Below are 24,418 nucleotides of genomic sequence, written 5' to 3' on the forward strand. Positions count from 1 at the left end.
CAGATCCAGCGAACACTGGGGCCGGTCCAGAAGCAAGGTAAGCACGTCCTTAGCCCCTGCCAGCCCTCGGCAGGCCTGCAGGCTCATGGGGTAGAGGGGTAGAGGCTTCTGAGGGCTCCCCGCGCCTGGCATGGTGGAGTGGGTGGATTTCTGGAGGCATTCCTGGTGACTTACCTGCTGGGACACGAGCCAAAGTCAGTCCTTTGGGAACTGATGTAGAAAGTATTCCTTTTAAAAGTCAACTAATAAATAATTGTACACCGAGTTCTGTGAATGAAGGCACATTTTATAGAAAGGTTTGTCTTGTCTTGTTTGAAAGCAGTACGTACATAAAAGTATGTTCCTCAATATTAATGCCCATCGGTTAAATTGTATAATGTGAGTGGTGCTTCCCTGAGTACTGTCAACTTTTTTCAAAGTTGTTCATTCATTAAGTCAGAATGAATTCAATAAACAATTGAGTTATACTTACACCTCATAATTGAAAGGTGCAGAGCATCCTTGCTCCCATGTTTATGTTGGGTTCAATAGTCAGTTGGGATAATCAACCAGAGTGACAGTTGGGTTATTCAGATTTTTTGGATTAGCTAATTTTGGTGGTACTTTAAAAATAAAAAGCAACTGCAGTGTTTAAAAGTACTTTATGAAGGGTTTTTAAATCTGTAAGGAGGAAAAAAAGATTATACTCCACTGGTGCCTTATAGTTGCCCAGATACATTGTGTGTGATAATTTTCATGTTAAAAAAAATAATGATCAGGTTAAAATATTTTAACCAAGAGATTACCAAACCCCAGCTGATGGCCTGCTTTTCTCAAGTAAGGAATTTCAAGATATTAGAAAGAATTTGGACAACCTCTTAGTGTTCATTTTACTGGGATCTGAGATTTTATGGTATCTGTACGTTCATTCATTCATTCATTCTTCTAATAATTAATGAAATCCCTCTATGCTAGAGTACTGATGCTAAACTCTGGGGGGTATAGTGTGGAATAAGAAAGACATGATCCCTGCCATCACAGAGTTCAGTGTGGCAAGGAAGACTAACATAAAGAAGTAACTATATTATATTGGTGTGTGTGTGTGTGTGTGTGTGTGTGTGTGTGTGTGTGTGTATTGCAATTTTAGTAAGTGCTATGAATGGGACTCAGGAAGAGCAAATAGCCAAGAGTCCTGACTTCCTCTGGGCACCCTGGATACTTTACCTGAATTCTTTCACTAACTCCTCACCACAACAGGATGCCCATTTTACAGGTTGAGTGTGAGGCTTGAAGAAATCAAGTGACTTGCCTAGAGTCATATAACTAATCAGTGGCAGAGCTGGGGCCCTTTGAATGTGCTAGCCATGCCTGGTGTGACTATGTCTTTTTATTTTAAATAATACTTTTTTAAATTAAAAAGCGACAAACGAGATAAAACTTGGAAAAGAAATGCCCCTCAAGTGTCATGGGCGTGTGTTGGTACCAGCATTAGGGAGTGTAACCATACCACAGGACCTGGGGTCCCTGTGTTTCATATACAAGGATTTCAAGCATTTAGAAAACCTACAAAATTACATGGAAAAAATGTTTAATCCTCAAGACTCTCAAACTTAGCATGCCAAGGAAATGTGGGCTGTGGAGTGTAGCTCTCCAGTATCCACTGATCTGGAGAGCAACAGGGTAACTCCATGCTACCCCCCATTTTGGATTCCCTGGGTTGGATTAAGAGAGTGACCCACCACCCCCTCCACTCCCAGCCAGGGTTCCATGGTTTACAATGTGGGTGTTACTAAAATGCAAGTTGTTTCTTAGAATCGTCACCAGGGCTCCCTTGACCCTGAAGTGCAGTTCACCTGAAATTCTCAAACACATCTAAGGCCCCAGGAGGAAGTGCTAGACACAGAGGCAAAGGGAAAACCCCAGCCTTAGGAGAGAGCAAAAGAATCACCGGGAGATGCCAGGAATCTCTTGTTATTTCCTTTCCCAGAGTGCCGGCATCTGGGCTTTACAAGCCTGTGTAATTGCAATACCTCTAGGGCATTTCCCTATAGCTCGGCACTTTTTGGTCTAGCATTGTATACAAAACAGACATATCAAATTTTTCCTTTATCTCTTCCCCTTGGTGCAAGCTGACATGTTGTTGTTTGCCTTCTACAAGATGTCATCTCATTGCATTGTCTCAACAACCCTCTGAGATGGGTATCACATCCATTTTATAGATGAGGAGACTGAGGTTCAGAGATCATTTGAGCAACATCACACAGCTAGTGAGTGGAGGAACCAGATTCAAGCCCACGTCGGCCTGACTCTCTGAGCCTGTGAATGTCTTAACTGATGCCCTGTGGCAACCAGTCTTTTGCCTCAGTCGTAACCTGGACAAATTAATAGACGTGCTTGTGGAAGCGTCAGGGACAGAGTGCTGAGGCTCAGCAGGAAGGCCAGATCTGGTCCTGTCTCTGCCACTCACAGCCTTTGTAATCTAAGGGAGTAAAGTGTGGGGCAAGGTTCTCCTAGGTTAGCAGTGGTCCTAACAAAGCTGTGATTTGTCAATATTCAGTCACCCCAGCCAAGGGACGCTCATTTTTAAGGTATTGACCAAAAATTTTGAGTCTTATTCTTTGTATGATTTATTCAGTGGTCTCTGAGCACATGTTCCTGCTCAGAGAATGTTGGTGCTCTCTGAGATGGATGGAGGTGTTTCAGAATGAAATTAAATAATAATCTTCACTATCTAATTTAGAAATAGGGTACAATTTTCACATTCTAAATATTTGCACAAACCCTGGACACTAATCTAGATTGAGTTTTACTATAAGATGGTGGCTGATTGGGCACAAAATGAGGCATTTCACTTTTCATAGTGGGTATATCAAGATTTTATGGTCTTCTCCCATAGAACATCTTGATTTTCAGAGCTGTGGGCCCCCAACATGGGTGAAACCAAAGCTTCTCAAAGTGTGGTCCTTGGACCAGCAACATCAGCTTCACCTGGAAACTTTTAAGAAACGCAGATTCTGAGGCCCCACCTCCCACCACCCCCAGATTCAGCCATCTGTGTTTTAACAAGGTTTCCAGGTTACACTGCTGTGCACTCAAGTTTGAGAATCACTGGTTTCATTGTGTAGGAGCAAGTAACCTTTGAGTTTTGAGCAATTATCATCTAAACACGGAGAGAAACTCAACCTGGCTACCAGATCGTTGCCATAATTTGGAAGATCGCCTCTGCTTATGCCTTACCCCACTACCACCCCAAGTCCTTTACCCCCAGGTGTCACTGCACATACTACCTTGGGTACAGTGATACGAGGTATAGCTGGTCTCCCCAACTGGAGGGTAGGTGCTTAACACACGAACTTCATAAATATTTGTTGAATGAAAGTGTTTGCTCTTAGAAGGCAGAATTCAGGCCAAAATCCTTTTTTTTTTTTTTAACTCCCAGTGACTCTAGCCCAGAGCCCTTTACCTAGTAAGTACCAAGTATATCACTGCTGAATGTTGATCCAGACAAGTCATGTTCTTTCTCTGAGTCCTGAGTTTCTCAGCTTAAAAATAAGAGGATTCTATCAGAGGGCTGGTCCCCTTCAGCTCCAGATGGTCTGTGGTTCTCTCTTTGGAGATATTCTTAGCCAGAGACTGGCACCGGGCTCCTGTAATTCATGTAGTATTACTCTGATAGTGCAGACAAGAAAGAGAAAAATCAAGATGAAAAACAATGTACATAGAATGAATATGGTTTGCAAAGCAACTGAATAATTACTGACATCATGTCTTTTCTTCTCCTCTCTTTCTCCCCGTCCTGCAGATGCATCCTCAGCAGCTGGTCGTCTCCTGGTTTTCCCTGGTTTTGCTGCCATCTCCCCTCATGGCCATATGGGAACTGGAGAAAAATGGTAACCAGGCTCTCCTTCTCTGTGGCGGCCCCGAAATCTAAGCCAGGACTTATCAGGCAGGCCCTGGGGGGAAATCAGACCGAAAGGGGCAACCAGGCCTTGGGGGGTTCCTAGTGAGTGCCATCACTGGGAAAATGCAGGCCGTCTGTCCTTCCTTCACCCATGAGGGCATCTATGTCATTTGGCTTTCATACTAGGGGCCAGAGTAGGAGCTTTTTGTGGAACGTGATAGGAAAGGTTATATGGACTTCACAAGTATTACTAAAAACCAGCTGTATCATACAATGAAAATTCCAAAGTGAAGGCTTTGGAAGGATTAAGAACTATGTTCTCTCATCCCCCCTCCACCGCACAATATCGCTCCCCCCGAGCACCAAGAGGACTCACCTCTTACCAAGCACTTTGGGGGAAGCATAGGATTTAGACTCACGTTGACTTGGGCTCAAAGGCTGACTCTGTTAGGTGACTTTGAGCTGGGTCACCTCTAAGGCTGAGTTTCCTCAACTGTGAACTAGGGATTACACCTACGACACAGATGATTGAATGTTAGTGAATGCAAGAGACAACACAACACCTGTGAAGTGAGGGAGTAAATGTTAGCCAGGATTGTTTTGGTTGTTTGAAATGATGCCTCTGATGATTCAAAAGAAACTGTTTATAATCCCAATGATTGATAAAAATTACTAGTAGAATAATAGAATAGGTAGGTATTAGTAAAATCAGGGGTTCCTCTATCCTATTTTCTCACACACAGTAAATAATGTATTAACTGATGGTTAGCTGTTCCTGAAAGATCTTCAAATGTTTCTCATGGAAGCCAACATAATGTTGGCAATTACTATCTGTAATTGTATCCTGGTAATAATAGTTAATATTTGTTGAGCACAGTATTTCATTTAATTCTCACAACAACCTTGTGACATAGGAACAGTCTGCATCCCATTTTATGGATGTTGCAAATAGAGGCTACAGAGATTAAGTAACTTCCCCAGTTTGACAGCCCTGGGAAGGATGGAACAGGGGACTTGATCCCAATCCTGTCTCACTTCAAAGCCTGTGCATTTAAGTATTTGAAGAAGGTTTTTACAAGAAGGACATGAAGTAATTGTTTCCTACATGCTTGGAACACAGGAGGAAATAGGCATAAGTTAGAGTGAAGACATTTCAGCTGATGATCAGAAATAATCTGTTGATAGGAGAGTACCACATTAGAAAATGGATAGATGGTTAAATGTCTGCCTTCGGCTCAGGTCAGGATCCCAGGGTTCTGGGATCGAGTGCTGCATCAGGCTCCCTGATCCTTGGGAGCCTGCTTCTCTCTCTCTCTCTCTCTCTCTCTCTCATGAATAAATAAATAAAATCTTTAAAAAAAAAAAAGAAAATGGATACCTGAAAGAATTTTTGGACTGTCCCTCCATTCTTAATCATTTTGGGAAGGCAACAATCCAGCTATCTTCCTTCTGCCCAAGGAGAGTTTGAGAGTTTTAGACCCTCCCTTGAGCAAAGGTGAAGGCCTGAGCCAGATAATTATGCCAGATCCCTTCCAACCCTGGGATTTTTGGTGAGCTCAGGAAGCTTGGCCCTTGCATAGTAAATAAACCTCGAAGTTACTTCTAATTTGGTAAACCACAGAAATTCCAGGAAGTCAATGTGAGAAACAGAGGGCAGACGACTTTGGAGGCAAGATGAGGAGATGAAGCCAAGCACTAGGTTCTGGAGGCTCTTCCTTAGGCTCCCTCTTGCAGTTGTTGTCCCCCGCCCTTGGGTAAGGGTCTTCTAGGCCTTCTGAGTCTCAGTTGTGACAGGAAAGATAGCCTTGCTGTTCAGTTGCTGGTGGAACAAAGAAAAACTAGAGAAAGCCAAAGGAGCCACGCGGTTTTATGTCAGCATGGCTAATCATTTCCAAAGAGTTGGGTCTCAAATGCTTTTTACCTCATGTCTTTGTTGCCCATTCAGTAGTTATAAATGCCTCTGGTCTAAGAACTTTCTGGATGCCAACAATAAGCGTCACCGTTTATAGAGCATTTAAGGGCACTGTGTTAAGTTGTTGGATGAATTCGCTTGTATCATCCATGTCTCGACCTGCTGAAGCAAGCACTAATATTTTGTTCATTTTAAAAATGATGACATCGAAGCTTAGAGTAATTGAATGTCTTGCCTAAGGCCACAGGCAAGTGTAAGATATAGAGCTGAATCTAAACTCAGACCTATGTGACTCCAGAATCCAGGCTCTTAAACAGTGTGACTCTCAAACTTGAGAGGGCATCAGAATCATCTGGAGAGCATAAAAACCAGATCATCGGGCCCATCCCAAAGTTCCTGATTCGACAACTCAGATTTTGCTTTTCCCGCAGTTTCCTAGGTGTTGCTGCTGATGGTGGTTCAGTGGTCAGGCTTGGGGCACCATTACATTAAATGACTCTAGTTCATTAGTAAGTGATGCATGCATGAATGAAGCTGGGATGTGATGCACTCGTTGCAGTACTCTCCTAGGCCATTCCTCAAGTGCCAGTTTAGATACTCAGGTTAGAGATCCAATGCCAAGCCAACAAGGCAGAAGGCCTGAGATTTAGCTCTTATGCTTCTAACTTGGTATAAGCTTGCTTAGCCTCTTGGTTTTGGCATGCTCCTCGATGAAATGGGAAGACCAGGATCTACTGAACTGCTTCATAAGAGTGTAAAACTGCTTTAAAAAAATAGAATGAAAATCTCCATGGGTGAGTTAATTTATATAGTAGGAACTAAATCCTCAAATGCCCATGGAAAATTATAGGGCAGTTTCTCTGTGCAGTCATTGGACCAAACTTTGGTATGTGAATAACAATAACCAACACTAAAAAATTAAAAAAAAAACAATAGCCAACACTGAGTTTACAATGGTAAGCACCATGCTAAGTGCTTTATATGTTTTTTTTAATTTAATCCTCATAGCCAAACCTATGACATAGATGCTATTATTATCATTTTACAGACAAGGAAACTGAGGCTCATGGTGATTTACTACCTTGTTCCAAATCCCCTAGCCAGTTAGTGGGGACAGGATCTCAGTGTTGGTCAGTCTTTCTTGACATCTCTGTGCCCTGCCTTATTCTCCATGTAACTGCAATTATACTGGAAGGTTCTTCTCGCCACCAGGCCTTTGGTAAAGAGTTTTGTGCTGTTCACATTTTTCAATTATATCAAGGCCTTCCCCATCTGCCAGAGAATCGGAGGTTAATTATTAAGAATAGGCTGCCAGTTAATGACTCGATGGCAGCTATAAAACTCTTTGCTTATCTCTTCACGACCTTAAACCCAAGTAGGGCTCAGTGACCTGAGATCAATCATCTCAGCATTTGCTGTCACGAGCAAGGCTGTGCTCTGCAGTGCAGATGCACGGGTGGCTCATAAAACCCAGTGCTGGGGTTCCTGGAGCTTACAGTCCAGTTCTCCACTCCCTGTGCTCTCCAGTTTATGTTGTAGAGTTGGATTGGCACCTGGACGCACCTGGAGAAATGGTGGTCCTCACCTGCCATACCCCTGAAGAAGATGACATCACCTGGACCTCGGACCAGAGCAGTGAAGTCTTAGGTTCTGGTAAAACTCTGACCATCCAAGTCAAAGAATTTGGAGATGCTGGCCGGTATACTTGTCATAAAGGAGGCAAGGTTCTGAGCCATTCACTCCTGCTGATTCACAAAAAGGAAGATGGAATTTGGTCCACTGATATCTTGAAGGAACAGAAAGGTAATTCTATTTGCTCAGAGGATGTCAATTTTCTCTTTTGCTCCATAAGAAATAAATTTAAAAATGTAAAAGGTTAAGACATGACTAGTGTAGTTAAGGAACTGATATCAAATCCCTTACTGAAACCACCCAGCCCCTATGTTTTCCTTTGCTTTCTTAGAAGCTTTGGGTACCATCCAAATCTGTGAGAGATTTTCACGGTTGGTTTTCCTGAAGTTCTTTTTAAATGGCTAATGGAAATTAACCAACGTGTATAGTGCATAACTCAGCACGGGGCGACCACCTTGAAAAATTTAATGCTTCCCTCTGATGTGTTAGGTGCATAGTATACTCTGCAGAATCAGCAACCTATTGAGACATTCTCAGTCCTCGCGGAACTGCCTATCAGGGGAGCAGCATCATTTTCCAAGGGAATACATGGAAGATCTTCACTCCTGTATGAATTGGTGGCCTGTGGTTCAACACATTTAAGATCTATCTGAAAGAAAACATGCAAATATTGAATTTTTGTTCTTTTCAAATCCAGAATCCAAAAATAGGTTCTTTCTAAAATGTGAGGCAAAGAATTATTCTGGACATTTCACCTGCTGGTGGCTGACGGCAATCAGTACTGACTTGAAATTCAGTGTCAAGAGCAGCAGAGGGTAAGTGAAACCACTCTGATTTCTCAGTATTTTGCTAGAACTATTTCATTAAGAAAATAAGGGCAACCTCGCCATGGCCTATCAGTTAATGATAAGGGAGAAAACAAAGTCAAACCTATATTTTTTCAATGCCCTCTCTTGCCTAAATTGGGGAAAGAACATGGAGATTTAAGCTAATCGCCTGAACAAATGTGTGGGTTAGAACAGGATATTATTGGGGCCTGAGCATAGCCTCTGCTGTGTTTGAACCCACTCACCCAGATTGCCTGGCAATGCTTCGTTAAGGCTCATAGCACCACGGGGAGGGATAAAAGGAGAAATCGAAGCTACAAATGACTTGCCGAAATTGCACCTTGAGATGAAAATAGAAACAAGAGCTCCAGGGCATAGATCTTGAAAGCCCTGAAGCCAACTCCAAAATCCTGAGGCTTCTAGAAATTTTCCCAGAGCCAGCTCAACTCCTTTTCCTTCTGCCGACACCACTAATCTGAAGTTCATTGTTTGTCCGATGCACTTGGACTTCCCCTAAGAAACCAGTTTCCATGGATACTGAACCTATGTTAGCAGGTCTGTGTGACTTCCCTCCCTCACCATCCAGGTTCCTGAACAAGGCAGGGCGACAGAGCAAGCCCCAGGTGATCAGCCCGGCCTAGCCACCATGTAACTGAGTACACGAACCTCTGGGGTCTCCCTTTTCCGTCTTGAAAATGAAAATGGTTACTAAAGGAAGGCTTATACAAATGCACAGAGACACAGATACCAGTGTTCATTGTGATGTTTTTGGTAATCAGCAGGGGAAAAGTTAAATAAAGTGCAGCGCCTTATCCTCCAGCTTAACATGCCGCCATCAAAATGGATAACCCAGTCTGTGTGGTCTGTCATGGAGCGCTTCCCATATGTTCAGAGAGGGAAGAGATGGTTATAAACCACACATATATATAGTTGGGTCCTATTTAATGAAAAATAAAATCGTTGTGAGTATATATATATATAGGCAAAATATGTGTGTTTCCATATATACATGTGGATATATGATTGCTTTGAATATTCATAGACAAAGGTCTGGAGGGATACGACAAGCTCTGAATAGTATTTCTATTTGGGGAGTGAGATTAGAGTTAAAAAAGGCACACACATTTCATTTATACACATTTTTATCTTTTTAATTTTTTACAATTAGCACGTATCAATTTTGTCATTACAATGGGAAAAATGAATTTAAAATTTTAATAAGGAGATTTAACCAAGGGCTCTGGATCTAAACATTTCTGGATTCATTTAGGCCAGAGGCACGGACATGCAGTGTTGTCTCTAAATATTTGTACCACCTCTTGTGGCAAAGCTTGTTCTCCTGGGGAGGGCGGCTTCTTGGCCCCTGTGGAGAGATCAAACCCGTTGGAGAAACTGTGTCCTCAGATGGCTGTCTGGCTCCAGCCACTGGGAACTGACCCACGAATGGGTGAGACACGAGGTAATGTCTGTCTTTGATTTCAGCTTCTCTGACCCCCAAGGGGTGACATGTGGAGCAGTGACACTCTCAGCAGAGAGGGTCAGAGTGGACAACAGGGATTATAAGAAGTACACCGTGGAGTGTCAGGAGGGCAGCACCTGCCCCGCGGCCGAGGAGAGCCTACCCATCGAGGTCGTGGTGGGTGCCATTCACAAGCTCAAGTATGAAAACTACACCAGCAGCTTCTTCATCAGGGACATCAGTGAGTCCTCTTAATTATATGTGCTTCATAAAGATAAATGCCATTTGTCACATGTTCACAATGCCCCATGCACCAAGGTAAGGGGTTTATGCGCCTTGTCTCCTTTATTCTGTCCCCCACCCCAAAAAGAGTACAATGTAGATACCATTCTCTGCATTTTAAGGAAGAGAAAATCGAATCTCAGACAGATTAAGTAAGTTGCCCCGGATCTCACAGCTAGCAACTCAGACCCAGTTCTGCCCCATTGGAAAAAGCAGGCTCTTGGCTACCCTTCTATCTGCTGTCCAGGCAGCTTCTGTGGTGAATCCAGGAGGACCCCCTCAGGCGTAGTATTTATATTCAGAACCAAGTTTTCCCTACTAATTGTAGTTATTCCCAGTCAGGCTTTCTCTAGCATTTGAAAAAAAAAAAAAAAAACTTCATTATTGGAATATAAGCCCCTCCAAAATGGACATCTATTTTTTTTAATCAGAAGATGGAGATTTTGCCATTTGTCACTTCCTTTGCCATTTGTCCATTGAACGTTCATCATGAAATGAAATTCATAGAACCACAGGACTTGCTCGAGCATTTGTGGAGAAATTACTCTTGGCGGGTGGGTGGGGGGAGTTTGGGTTTACATAGGATAGCCAGGGAAGGTCTCTCTGAGGTGATATTTAGCTGAGTTCTGAAGGAAAGAAGATGTCAGTTGTGTTAAGAACAGAGAGAAAAATATCTGAAAAGCATCTCCTGGGAGCCATGGTCTTTGGGCTTTGGACATTCCATAGAATGTCTCCTCTGCCCTCATCTAGGCAAAGGTGTGCTACTTGAGGACAGAGTCTTTGTGGTACTCGCTGCTCTATCTTCCAGTAGCTGGCACATAGCTGGTGCTCACTCTGCACTTATTGAATGAATGAATGAGCAGAGAGACAATCTGACTTCAACTACCGCCAGACCCCATGAAAAGACAACAGAAATAGTACTAGGTGGAAAATCTCTCATCTCATCCCTAGCCAGAGGCTCAGCTCACGTCCAAGTTTGGTGCCAAGAGGGGTACGGAGCACAGGAGGGTGGTCCTTCCCCACCTAGCCCAGATTCGAGAGTCTTGTTGTCTCTACGGAATTTCTTCTGAACACGACGCCAAGACGGTTCCACTGCTGGGACTCATCGGCTTGTGCAGGGATGAGAAGGATTCCGAGCCTCTCTCAGGTTCAGCCAGAGAGGAGGGGACACTGGCGAGGACAGCAGCGTGAGCACGAGCAGCAGGGGGGCCTCATGTCTGCCAACCAGGTGCCAGGGAAGTTAAGCAACTGTCCTAGGGACTCACGGCTGGTCAAAGGGGAAAATGGGATCAGAAGCCGGAACTACCTTACACCAAAGCCCCCTGAGGAAAAGAAAGGGTGTTTCTTTATCTTCTTCCACAGTCAAACCGGACCCGCCCATGAACCTGCAGCTGAAACCACTACAAAACTCTCGGCATGTGGAGGTCAGCTGGGAATACCCTGACACCTGGAGCACCCCACATTCCTACTTCTCCCTGACATTCTGCATACAGGGCCAGGGCAAGAACAATAGGGAAAAGGTAAGAGATGATATATACCCAGAGCCATATACCCAGGTTTCTGCAGGCCCACATCTAGGAGACGAGTGATGATAACAGTAGCTAACATCTATTGAGCACTTTCTCCTTGCCTCAGACTGCTTTAAGGGTTTTACATGGATAGCTCACGTAATCCTTAACATAACCCTACAAAGGCAGGTGGTATTATCATCAACACTTCACTAGGGAAGCCAGTGAAGCTCAGACAGGTTAAAGGACTTGCCCAAAGTTACCCAGCTAGGAACGGCCGGAACCAGGAAACCAGTCTGGTGGACACAAATTCCACGTACCTAAGCACGCTGCCGCCTCCAGTATGGGTGGTCATTAATTCTTGTGCTCAGAATTGGTCCTCACATAGGAAATCTGGGCTCCAGGGGTCTCAAATCATTATTGTTTCAAGTTAGTGAGTATAATGAATGATAGAACACGCGTGCTATGTCTCACCCAAAATGGGTAATTCCCAGCTGTCCCACATATCGTGAAATGATTTTGAGCAGAATGTTAGTGCTTACAGAGGCTAAGACAATGGCTTTCAAACTTTCCTGCCTCGCCATCATAATCCCAAGGTCCAGAAGGCACTTTTATAAAGCCCAACACTCCTGGGGCCCCGGTTTTTGAAATCACTGGATAAAGGCCTTATTCAGGATGGTGTTTAGCATTTGGTAGAAATTCTGCCATTCAGTCACTCCCCGAGAATTTATTTTTGTAGGGGGGAAGGGCTATTCTGGAGTAAACTTTACCTAAATACTATTTAAAATCTTGATATGTATCTTCCCTACATAAGATTTATATCATTAATAAGTAATATTTACTGAACACTTTCTATTGATTAAAGACTTGGCCAGGAGTTTTACATGAGGATTACCTTTAACATTTCCACATCTATGAGATAGGAATAATTATTATCCCTCTTTTTATAAAGGATGAAACTGAGACACAGAGCCCAAAGCATTTTCCTATGGTCACACAGCTAAAAGTTAACAATCCCTGGATTTCAGCACGTTTTCTTTTCTTTATTTTTTTTTAAGATTTTATTTTATTTATTTGACAGAGAGACAGCGAGAACAGGAGCACAAGCAGGGGAGTGGGCAGAGGGAGAAGCAGGCTTCCGGCTGAGCAGGGAGCCCGATGCGGGGCTTGATCCCAAGACCCTGGGATCCTGACCTGAGCCGAAGGCAGACCACTGAGCCACCCAGGCGCCCCTTCAGCACGTTTTCTGATAAAAGGACCAGGATATAGTATTTCAGAATATCCAGGGGACAGCTAGAACATATCTGCCTTTGTCCCACCATCAGGCTAGTACAGGGGTGAGTGTGCACGGGGCCTTCAGGCAAGGCAGCTCTTCTAGAAAGATGAAAGCTGGACCAAACCCTCTCTCCCTCTGGGCTGAAATAGAAAAGCTGCATCTGTATTTAGAGCTTCTATCGGTAGGTGGCGCAAGTTCTACACAACTCCAGTGTTTATTTGCTACTGTGGTGCCCCAAAACCAAGGTGTGCTTACTTGGGGAGATCAAGCTTTGCAGAAATACGCCCAGTCCCTCTTGTGACTGCATTGCCAACGACTTCCCTCTCCTTTGCAGAAAGAGAGACTCTGCGTGGACAAAACCTCAGCCAAGGTCACGTGCCACAAGGATGCCAAGATCCGCGTGCAAGCCCGAGACCGCTACTATAGCTCCTTCTGGAGTGACTGGGCATCTGTGTCCTGCAGTTAGGTGAGCAGGCCCACAAGGCCCAGCCCACACCTGAACACTCAGTGTCCCCGGGTGCCGGGCAGTGGTGGGGGGCAGTGCGGGAGAAGAAAGGAGAGATAGGGTGCCTGGCTCACAGTCACCAGAGTCAGAAAGATACCTTTGTTCATTAAACAGATATTATTTGATGCCCATGGTGTTCTGGGCACTATGCTGGGTACAGAGATACTGCAGTAAAGAAAACAGGCATAGGTCCTGCCCTCCTGGAGGAGAAGGCAAAGAAGAGGGAGAGGGGAGAGGTAGCTAAGAGTCAGAGCAAGAATAGCTCGCAAGCTGTTCTCAGGAGTTAGAACATTATCCTGGGCACCTGGGGGTAGGGGGAGGACATCGAAGGCAACCAAATCCTAGGCCACATAAGGACAGGCTGGACCCTTCTGACATGGAATCCCCAAACCCAATTGCCCCAGTCATGTGTCCTGTGAAATAAGGGTTCGCTGCCGCATTTCTGATTCACAGAAACTGTTGGCGTTCTTTTTCAGGTTCCAATCCCAGGATGAAACCTTGGAGGGAAAGTGGAAGATATTATGCAGAATCTTCTAAAGACTCAATAGAATAGGCCCCCAAAGTTATTCTCTACCTAATTTGCTTTTTGTAAAGGATCATTATCATGTTTTTGCAGTATTTTTACATTTACAGGCCAAATGGCCACTGAAACAATCAGCTATTTTATTTATAGATTTTCCAGCTAGCAGGTTGCCACTGACCTTAATGCTATTTAAATATTTAAGTAATTTATGTATTTATTAATTTATTATTTTTACTGAACACTTGTGTGCCAAGATGTATTGTATGTTTCATACTCTCAGGACTTGATTTGTAAGGAAGAGGCCCTATTACGCAAAATGTGAATTTATGTGTTATTTACACTGGAAACTTCTCAAGCGAGACTGCAAGTGTATGGGTTTTACGACAACCAGTGAGAACACAGTGTTCTGATGCCAGCACCGTAATATATTTGTGATGGATGAGAACACAGAAAGTAGTTAAATAGAGGCATGGAGACATGAATCCATTTGAGAAGGTTCTGAAGATGGAGATGTCAGTTCCTGTATCCATGAAGACTTCCTTGAGGTGGTGTTGATAAAGCAATTCAGGGCCACCTACCTGTACTTCTAAGCAAGTTTAGTTTTGGGAATGCCTGAATTTAGAAAGGGCTAAAAAAATAACTGAAGTTGAAATTCAGCTTCAGCTACCCTGGCAGTCCCTACTCCCATCTATCTGTAAGACATAGGAGAGGGACCCGGAGACAATGTAAGTGTCTGGAAAGTAAAAAGGCCTTATGATCCAGGAAGGAGAACCAGTAGGGCCAAGCACATAAAGCTATCAGAATTGCCAGGTGCTCCTTAATAGCCAAGCAAAAAAGCACAGAGATGCAAAGAAAATGATCAAGAATTGCTTACTCGTCAGCGTGAGCAAACCTGACCGGATGTGACCAGAAATTGCCCACCACCACTAAGGTGCTACTTTTAAGTAATGAATGTGCTTTCTGTAAAATGATTTCATTCGTTTTCTGTTTACTTGTTTTTACATTCTGATGATGAACTAATAAAAATATAACTCTTCTTTGCAATAATACTTTGGGCTCTCTCAGCTGACTCGAGGATCCTATTCCCACATTTACCAGGACTGCATTATTTTTCCCCTGCCATTTAAGAATTGCCCTTCTTTGAAGCAATTTCACTTCCAGTTTTGCAGAGTTGCCCTTTCCCTTTATAAGATTCCCAAAGTCAGTGTCTTGCTGAGCTCAGGGAATGTCCCTGTGGTCTGACTACAGGGAACTCTGCAAGGGCACTGAACTGCATTATACCCTCTTTAAGGGTTGGATGCTCTTGCTCTGTTCACCTTCTAGCCTGGAATCGACTCTACTAGTTCCAGAGCATCATGAAATAAAACTCCAACCAGGTCGAGTCATAAGCATCCCATCCCATAGGGCCAGATCCAGTGTTTATGGAGGGTTTGTCATATGTCTGGACATGTGCTAGCCCTTGAGGTTGAGGAGTTCCAGAAAACCCTGGGTGGCCTTCCTCCAAACAGTGCCCACTCCTGGCACAGCTTATAAGACAGGGATGAAAAGTTGACTTCAGTACCACTAAATGCTAAAATGTACAGTATATGGTGCCCTGGGGTAAGAACAAAGGAGAAGAATCAGTGTAACCTGGAGTTGCCCAGGAAGGCTCAATGGAGAAGGGGAGGTCAAAGAAAGGGCAGAGCCTGCCAATTCCTCTTCGGTGCTTCCCATGGAAAGAGCAAGTGGTGGGATCCGAGAGAATGGAGTCCATTCTCTACTATCTTCAATGGCCAAGCGAACATACCTGGGCTTCCTTTCAATGGCAACGTAATTATAATACGGATGTTGTAAGTGTCCTTATTTGAAGTGACTCCTGGAGCCCTTATCTACTCTGCTTCTGACCTGGAGGAACGGTGGAAGATCCCGTCATCCTCATCCAACATTTGAAACCTATCATCTTGTATTAGGAGCCCACACTTGATAGCACATGGTTGGTTAATAACAACTCTTTGTCCTCCTACAGGGCCTTTCATCTAGACATACCAAAACACTTAATGGGCACTTAATGAACAACGCTAACCAAGAAAAAATCATTAATCACATTTATGAGTACAGAGACCAGGGGACATTTCCCAAAACTTCTGGCCAGCAAAGGGCCGAGCTCAGATTTCTGGCTCCCAACTGACATGACCTCTTAGCATCCGATGAATTTTAAATTCAGTACATGCACTGAAGAGCTTGTCTTTGAAAGATATTCTCTAGGACAGTCCTTTATTATGAGGCGTCTATCCACTACAAATGTATCACATGTTCTAGGAAAAGAGCTCAAGACCGGGACCGCAGGAGACTCGTTCTGGCCAGCCCTGCTACATGACCGTTTGACCTTCAGCAGGACACAGAACACAATCTGCTTGTTGTCCCATCACTACTCACTCTCAACTTCTCTCTCCCAGTGACCCTCCCGAGCTCTAGGTTTGGGAAGCTAAGTAATCACTTTTCTAGCCACACTGGCTGCCCAGCAAGGCCATGAGACCTAGTTCCAACCCATGACACCTAAGAAAATTCTGCTGGTGTTCTCCTGAGAAAAGACAGAGCCAGGGCGAGCATCACCCGTTCCCTCCTTCCTCTCTTGAGCAGATGAAATTGAAGAAGTCTCAGAGGAAACCCTGCAACCAGAATGGAAACCATCATGCTGAGACTATAAAAAGACTCTGGGACCCTAGCAACAACAAGAAGCTGAACCAACCCTGGTAACTACCTACCGCAGCCTTCTTGTGTTAAAAAGAGAGACCCATGTGTGTGGTTTTTCAGATGGTGGTAGAAAACACATGAGAGAAAATGTACCATTTTTGTCACTTTTAGGTGTCGCATTCAGTAGCATCTGCTACATTCAAATTGTTCTGCGACCGTCACCACCAGCCATCTCTAGAATGTTCTCTTCTTCCCAAGCACACTCTGTACCCATTAAGCAATAACCCCTCCCATGTTTGTTTTCAAAACAGGAAATAACTAAAGTGAAAATTAAATAAAGATATTCTCTTAAACATCTAGATCCCATCTCTGAGAATCAGGCCAACACTGGTAGGAACTGGTGTCAGAACACCTGGGTCTGCCCCTTACAGAACATCTGGTATACCCCTTGGGGAGCCCTGGAGCCATATCCAATGATGCCATGTGGGGTCCTGGTAATACCCTGCCTGTCTGAAGAAAGGGAACCAGGGTCAGGAAGCTTGTGCTGAGGGCAGCCTGAGCCTGAGCAGGACTAAGCTGGGGCGGGGGGGGGGGGAGGGGAGGAGGTTCGGGCAAGCAGCTCCCATGGGAAAGACACCTCTGTTGTTCCTTCATTCACTCCACAATGTTTTTCTGAGTAATTGTGCGGTCCCTGGCACCAACCTCAACTTTTTGGATACAAGGCTAAATAAGACCCTGCTCTCCCACTTCTTCCGGTCTCCAAGGGATGAAATGCTTGAAATTCTAAGCAGTGAAGGTCACTTCTTGAGGGTTAAGAGCTCTATAAAATGAGATAATCAGTTTAATGGGATTAGCACGGTACCTGGCCCACAGTAAGCACTCAGTGAGTGGTGGCTGTTTCCACTGACTAGCTCTGTGATCTTGAGCAAATTACTTAACGTCTTCAAGCCTCAGTTTTCTCATCTGTAAAATGGGATAATAACAGCAACCACTTCACAGAGTGATTGTGAGGATTAATGGAATAACCCTTAGAAAGTGCTTATAGAAATCCCTGATCCATAATAAGTACTCAATAAAAGCTGATGGCTAATATTCTTATTATATTACCTATAACCTGAAAAAAGAATAATCTGGGACCCTATGCTTTTGTGGGGGTAGGGACATGGAGGGATCATTGTTAGGAGGTCGTGATGTGTCTCAGAAGGTGAATTGGGATGGAGGAAGCATTAATCGGTCAGTGAAGAGATCAGTCAAGCTCTTCAATGTAGAATCCCTTTCTTATAAATAAAATTGCAGAAACATCCCTACATGGGGGATACCAAGATGCAATGAACCCTATTCCTGCCTTCAGGGATTGCACAGTCTGAAAGGGGCAAACATGGTGAATACATATTTTAAAATATAGCCAGGCTGGGATAAGGGTATGTACATCCTAAATATTTCTTTTTACAAAGGTTTTCAGCTCCCAGGAAGAGCCTTTTCATTTCCTTTAGCCTTTCTGGATGCAATAATTTGGCATAAACCTACCAATTCACCTTGCCTATAAATCAGATTTTAATCATCTCTTTCCATTTCATTGCAGTTTGGCCCCTCTTCTTGGACAGCATTTGTGAGCAAAATGCACTTGGACAAGACTTTCTCCATAGAGCCATATTATAACCAAGGAAATGAATTCCCTCTCCCAGGCTCATAAAATGCAAAAATAAAACCACCATTCGGGTTGAGGGCAGAGGAAACCAGGCGCGCATACTGAAAACCCTCCTTCTGCAGGAAGCACACTTGGCGGAGCGGATTTACATTTACCTTCACGCAAGTCTGGGTTTCGCAGGCACGGGGCGTCTGGGCTTCGCAGGCACGGGGCGTCTGGGCAGCCGCCACGGTCCTGTGCAGCCCCTCTGCCCAGTGCGGGCCCGTGTGTGTGACCGGCTGCCAGGCTCTGCAGCTGCTCACTAATCTCCCCTGCCTCTCTCATAAGGAACGTACACTATCTCTCCCGGGCCCTTCGCCACCAGCCCACCAGGCGGCTTCCCTGGCTCTTTGCAAAAGGGCCAATCGCTAACCCCAGCATGGGGGGTTCCAGAGAGCTGAATATTCTGCCAGTGACCCTGGGGTTTGGAGGAGAAGAAAAGTTGGGGGAGAAAATCTGGGACACACCGTAGTGTCCAGTTCATTTCCTCCTTCCCACACCCACCATCCAACAAGCACACGGCAAACACTGATGGAATGGGGGCTACAGTGCTTGGGAGGATCCAGAGCACAGGGGGTGTGTGTCCACCCAGCCCTGGGCAGGGAGACCTCAGCGCAAATCCCTGCTGCCCATTTACCAGTTCTGTGCCCTTAGGCAATTCCTTAATCTCTCCGGGCCTCAGTTTCCTTCCCTCTAAAACAAGCATGCTAGCAGCGCCAAACGCCTCCCCAGGGATGTTGTGAGAATGTAAGGAAACCGGGCTCCCAGCACCCTGCACCTGGCAAGAAGACCTCAAATGTCAGTTGCAGTTTCTGTGTTTATAAAGTCAGGCCAAAAAGGAGAAGCAGTCCTAAACCCACCGCTTCCTCCCTCCACATGGAGATGAGGGCTGGTTCGGGACAAGTACTTAAGCTTTCCAGTCCTGACTCAGAAATTGGTGTCCTCTGGCCCATCAGCCCTCTCCTGGGTCCACTGCCAGCACCCAGCAGTGACATCCCCCCGAGATCACAGCACACAGAGCCGTGCTCTGTTTCAGAACCATTGCACGGGCTTCTGCTCAGCCTCATTAAAACATCCTCCAGCCATGGCTGACTTCTTTCTCTGAAATCCCTCTTTTTGCACTTTTGTGGTCCTTAGAGGCTCACCAGACCCATGGTCTCAAAAGCTTGTTCGAGCTGAACTCCCTGTGTTCAAGTGGAAATCTTAAATGAAGTCCCACCATACACAGGCACTGGGGAGAATGGTGGCCAAAGGGACTTTAGGTTTATCAGCAATGTTCTAATTCTTTACAAGAAGAACATATTAGCATATTCCTGCATAATTAAAAATTAATTTTCTATAAAGTCCTATATGTAAAGCAGACAAAAGCTGAGTCGTTCTGGTTGAAGCCTCCCGCCCATTCAGTCCCCCCTCCTACTCACCACTGAGAGCCCTGGGGCCCCACCTCAACATCCCTAAACTCTTCAGGGTCCAGTTTGAAAACCTCTAGTTATGAAGGCGAGAGAAGTTTGGTTCCTTGCTCAAGCATCCAGAGCCTGATTAATGCCAGGGCTCAAGCTTGAACCTAGGTCTCCTGACTCCTATTTTGGCTGTTCCTGACATATTGAGTCATAATTCCCAGAAGGTTGCTTTTAAAATGACCAGCCTATCACCAGCGAGGGTGGCACATGAAAACCTAGGGATTCCCACAAACACTTTCATACTAATCAGCTTCTCAAAATAGTTGTCCAGCTTCTTGGAAAGTGGTGCTTGGAACCTGAAGAGCATCCTCTGCTCCACAAGAAAGTGGAAAAGAAACAGCAAGGGCATGCACCCTCTAAGACAAGAAAAGTCAAAATTTGGGCAGCCACAGCACTGCTACTAGCCCTAGAACACCTTAAGGCTAATAAGAAAAAAAGGTGTCCCTTCCTCCGGGCAGACCCAACCCCATGCCAGGGTACATGGCTTCCTGAGCAGACAGCAGGCTCGATTTCTGCTCTCTCGACCCCTCAACCAGGGCCCTTTGTGCAGGACACGACCTGCCCAAACACACATGGCAACCCTGGTTGTGGGGACAGTGGTAAGTGCTTGGGGTAAAGAAAATTGAAGGAGAGGGAGGGCTTTCACTCATTTGCTCATTCATTCATTCAGCAAATAATTACTCATGTTTACTGTGCCAGGCACAGAGGTGCAGAGGAGAATCCATGAGCAAGGTGGGCAGGTCTGCTGCCTCCAAGATCTTACAGCCTCAAGAGGGCTGAAGCCAGCAGGTAGGACAGTAAGAGTACAGTGTGGAAAGTGTTAGCATAGGTAAGGAAAACTCTGCAGAGTTATCTGGGGATTTGCCTTCACAGAGGCTTCAGGCTGCAAGTAAGGGAGATCCCACTAAAAAGTGACTTGAGCAAAAAGGAGCTAGAAGGGCACCTAACAAGAAGTCTGGAGGTAAGGGGTGGCGGGATGAAATTCAGCAATTCGATGACATCATCAAGAACTCAGACTCTTTTCAACTTTCTTCTCCACTAGCTTCGGTATGCAGGCTTTTGTCTTCATCTATTCCCCTCAAGATGGCTACTGCAGCTCCCCGTGTCATGTCCTCATTTCATCAGGCCTGAGGATTGGAAAGGCAGTTCTCCTCTAACACTTGTTTTTAATCAGAGAAGATAGTCTTTCCAGAGTCCTTGGGCAGACACGCTCATGCCCTACCTACCAGGAGGCTGGGAAAACAAGAATCTGGCAATCTCTCCCTCTGAAGTGGGAAGCAGGCCCTGAGAGCAGAGAAGGAGCTGAGTGGGAAATGGTTTTTGTTTAGGCAACCAACAGTGCCTACCACCGGACTGCAAAGGAGGGACCCAGAACCTCGATTTGAAGGTGGGCATCAGTGGCAGACAAAATAATGCCTTTCCCAAGATGTCCATGCCTAGTCCTTAGAACCCGTGAATAGGATGAGATCATCCCAGATGATCCAGGTGGAATGAGTGTAATCACACCAACCCTTAGAAGTCAGATGCAGAAGAGGGAGAAGTCACAGATGCATGAAGCACAAGAAGGATTTAACCTTCAAGCTATTGCTGGCTATGGGGACCTCACTCCTACAACCACAAAGAACTAAATTCTGCCAAGAACCTGAATGAGTCTGGAAGCAGATTGTTCTCCAGAGCTTCCAGAAAGGAACACAGACCTGCCTTGTGAAACACTAAGCAGAAAACCCAGCCAAGCCCACCTGGACCTCTGACCTTCAGGTCTACGAGATAGTAAATGGGTATTGTTGTAAGCAGCTAGATATACGGTACTTTGTTGGAGGAGCAATAGAAACTAAAATAGGTTCTCAAATAAAAATGTATCCATGCTGTGACTTTTAAGAATTAAGAGGAATTACCAGGTAAAGAGAATAACATGAGCACAAGTCTAGAAGAAAGACATGTTTGGAAACCAGCGGAAGCTCCTTTGAACTGATGCATAGTGTGAGGGACAAGAAGAAAAGGAGAAAGATAAAAAAAAAACAAAAACAAAAACACGAGGATGGAGGGTAAACAGGAACTAAATCCTACTAAATAACTGAAGTAGGTGAGTCCTCAAGGGTCAAGCTTGGGCTTCACCATGACGGCAACAGAAAGCCATTGAAAGGTTTTAAGGAGAAAAGTGATGGGTAAAACAAAAATCTGAGCCCATCACTTTACTGCTTAAAACCTGAACCCATAGATGGGTTCAGAGCCCATGTATGAAATGTGGGCTAGAGATGGGGAATGGGGGATCACTGTTACATGCCAGAAAATTCCCTTCAGTCATGCAGAAGACAAGGCCTATGAGGAGAGGGGTTAAGAATTGGGAAATGGGAATGTGACTTCAAAAGCTTTCACCTCCCCCTTTTTGCCTTGGGAACAACGCTGAATAAGAGACAAACTGAAAACTGGAACTGTCTTCTTCAATGGTGCTGGCTGAGCCTGGTGCCAGGAAGCCCAGGGATGCTCAATAAAGGTTAATTGAATGAAGGAATGACTCAAGAAGGCAAACAAAACGGACCCCAGTGGGCAATTCTCTCTGATTATTTGCTATCAAATGGAGGAAACGTTTACTCTCCACTTTTCTTAAGTAGCTCCACTGCCCCAGGATGCAGCCCCACATGATTTGAATGACTGAAATTTAATCCCAATATTCACTTGAATTATTTACTCACTTTCAAAATGGAATCTCTCCTTGGATGACTAAAGCTCCTTTCTTGGGAGGACTAAGACGTCGGATGTGAAGTGTTTCCAAATAAGCAGGTGTTTGATTTCACCATGCTTGGGGTGATTGTAGAGAAGTTCGGGGATGAGTAAACAGGATTTGGCACCCACATGTGTACTTTACTATTTTTCATCCCTGGAATTTATACATAAGATATAAAGAGAAACTAATTAAAGGCAACCATTTCACATCCCATAAGAAACTTTTGGGATTGAAAGCCTGGAGGAGTAAGGAGTCCACTGAGAATATGCGGATGTCAGACTGTAGAGGTTTTAACCCACTCGGCCATCAACGAGCTGTAGTCCTTACCACTCTAAGCATCAGTTCTCTCGGTTATTAATTGGAAGAAATAATAGCACTTACCGCAAAGGGCGGAGTGAAGATGCAATGAGATAATGCATGTGAAGAGCCCAAGATAGAGCCTTGAGTGTTGTATGTTCTCAATACACGTTAACTCGTGTATTCGTTTGCCAGGGCCAATTCACAACGTACCCCAAGCCACGTGGCGTAAACTACAGATACTTACTGTCTCACCGGTCTAGAGGCTGGAAGTCCAAGATCAAGCTGTCAGCCAGGTTGGTTTCTTCTGCGGACTGTGGAGAGAATCTGTTCCACGTTTCTCTCCAAGCTCCTGGCGGTTTGCAGGCAATCTCTGGGGAACTTTGGCTTCTGCTGTGTAATTGCCCCAATCCCTGCCTTAATCTTCACATGGCATTCTCCCTGTGTGCCTGCCTGTGTCCAAACTTCCCCTTTTTGTAAGGACACTGCCTAAGAGGCCATCCTACTTCAGTATGCTCTCATCTTATTACATCTACAATGACCCCATTGCCAAGTAAGGCGATATTCTGCGGGTGTTAGAACTTCAGCATGTGAACTGGGGGTGGGACACAGTCCAACTTATAACAGTATTATTACTAGGAACATTACTCCTCTGCTTGGTTCAGATTACCAAATCAATATACCTATTTCTGTTTTCAATTTTTTATTTTGAATTCATTTCAGAAAAAGAAAATTGCAAAATAGTACAAGAGCTCCCTTATGACTATTACCAAGCTTCTCCTAGTACTAACATCATCCATACTAAGATAATCTTAGTACAAGTATCTGAAGCAGGAAATTAATGCTGATACAATACTATTAACTAATCCCTATCCTGATTCAAATTTTGCCAACTGTCCCACCAGTGTCCTTTCTCGGGCCCAGGATCCAATCCAGGATGAATATTGCATTAAATTTCATGCTCCCATAATCGCCTCAGATCAAAGACAGTTTCTTGGTCTGCCCTAATCATTTGTTATCTTGACAGTTTTGAAATGCAGTGATTAGTTATTTTGTAAAATGTCTCTCCACTTGGGTTTGCCTGATGTTCCCTAAGGATTGAACGTGGGTTCTGCATTTTTGTCAAGAATCTCACACCAGGGGCGCCTGGGTGGTTCAGTTGTTAAGCCTCTGCCTTCAGCTCAGGTCGTGATTCCCAGGATCCGGGGATCAAGCCCTGCATCCGGCGGGCTCTCTGCTCAGCGGGAAGCCTGCTTCTCCCTCTCCCACTCCCCCTGCTGGTGTTCCTGCTCTCGCTATCTCCCTCTGTCAAATAAAGAAATAAAATCTTAAAAAAAAAAAGAATCCCACACCAGTGTCACTTTCCCTTTCTCAGTGAATCCTATCAGGAGGTGCACGGAGTCAGGTTATCTCAGGACTGGTGATGTTGACTTTGATCACTTGGTTTAGGTGGAGTCTACCACGTTTCCCCACAGGAGAGCTTCTATTTTTTCCGTTAGAATTAATGTATCTAGTAGAGAGATACTCTGAGAGTATGTTCATGTCCTCTCTCTCATCATACTTTTAGCCAATAATTTGATACTTGTTACAACAATAGCTTGGCCTGATGGTGATCTTCTATTTTCATCATTCTTTCTACATTTATTAATTTGAATTCTACCATAAGGAAGGCTTTCCCTTCCTCCTATATTCTTTTTAATAAAGCATTCCTAAATCTGAGGTTTTATCAGAATAGGCCATTGTGTTGATTTTCCCAGGATCCTTGATATCGG

At 44.6% G+C, this 24,418-nt stretch overlaps 1 protein-coding gene across 1 annotated transcript; it reads left to right on the top strand.

The window, feature by feature from the left end:
• Nucleotides 1–14,820, top strand: IL12B (interleukin 12B). Its single transcript, XM_025866630.2, has 8 exons — nt 1–37; nt 3,782–3,869; nt 7,320–7,595; nt 8,122–8,239; nt 9,734–9,951; nt 11,355–11,512; nt 13,111–13,242; nt 13,758–14,820. The coding sequence occupies exons 2-7, from the start codon at nt 3,782–3,784 to the stop codon at nt 13,240–13,242; spliced, it is 990 nt and encodes a 329-aa protein (XP_025722415.1). The 5' UTR covers nt 1–37; the 3' UTR covers nt 13,758–14,820.
• The last annotated feature ends 9,598 nt before the right edge of the window (nt 14,821–24,418 follow it).

The sequence above is a fragment of the Callorhinus ursinus genome, unplaced genomic scaffold (assembly GCF_003265705.2).
Source record: "Callorhinus ursinus isolate GAN/ISIS: 27379988/994484 unplaced genomic scaffold, GSC_fseal_2.0 scaffold3, whole genome shotgun sequence".
Taxonomy (NCBI): domain Eukaryota; kingdom Metazoa; phylum Chordata; class Mammalia; order Carnivora; family Otariidae; genus Callorhinus; species Callorhinus ursinus.

Excerpts from the sequence above, each read along its gene's own strand:
- IL12B (XM_025866630.2), top strand. The coding sequence starts at position 3,782 with ATGCATCCTCAGCAGCTGGTCGTCTCCTGGTTTTCCCTGGTTTTGCTG. Across the intron at positions 9,952-11,354 it reads CTTCTTCATCAGGGACATCA|TCAAACCGGACCCGCCCATG; the intron begins GTGAGTCCTCTT and ends CTTCTTCCACAG. Across the intron at positions 11,513-13,110 it reads GCAAGAACAATAGGGAAAAG|AAAGAGAGACTCTGCGTGGA; the intron begins GTAAGAGATGAT and ends TCTCCTTTGCAG.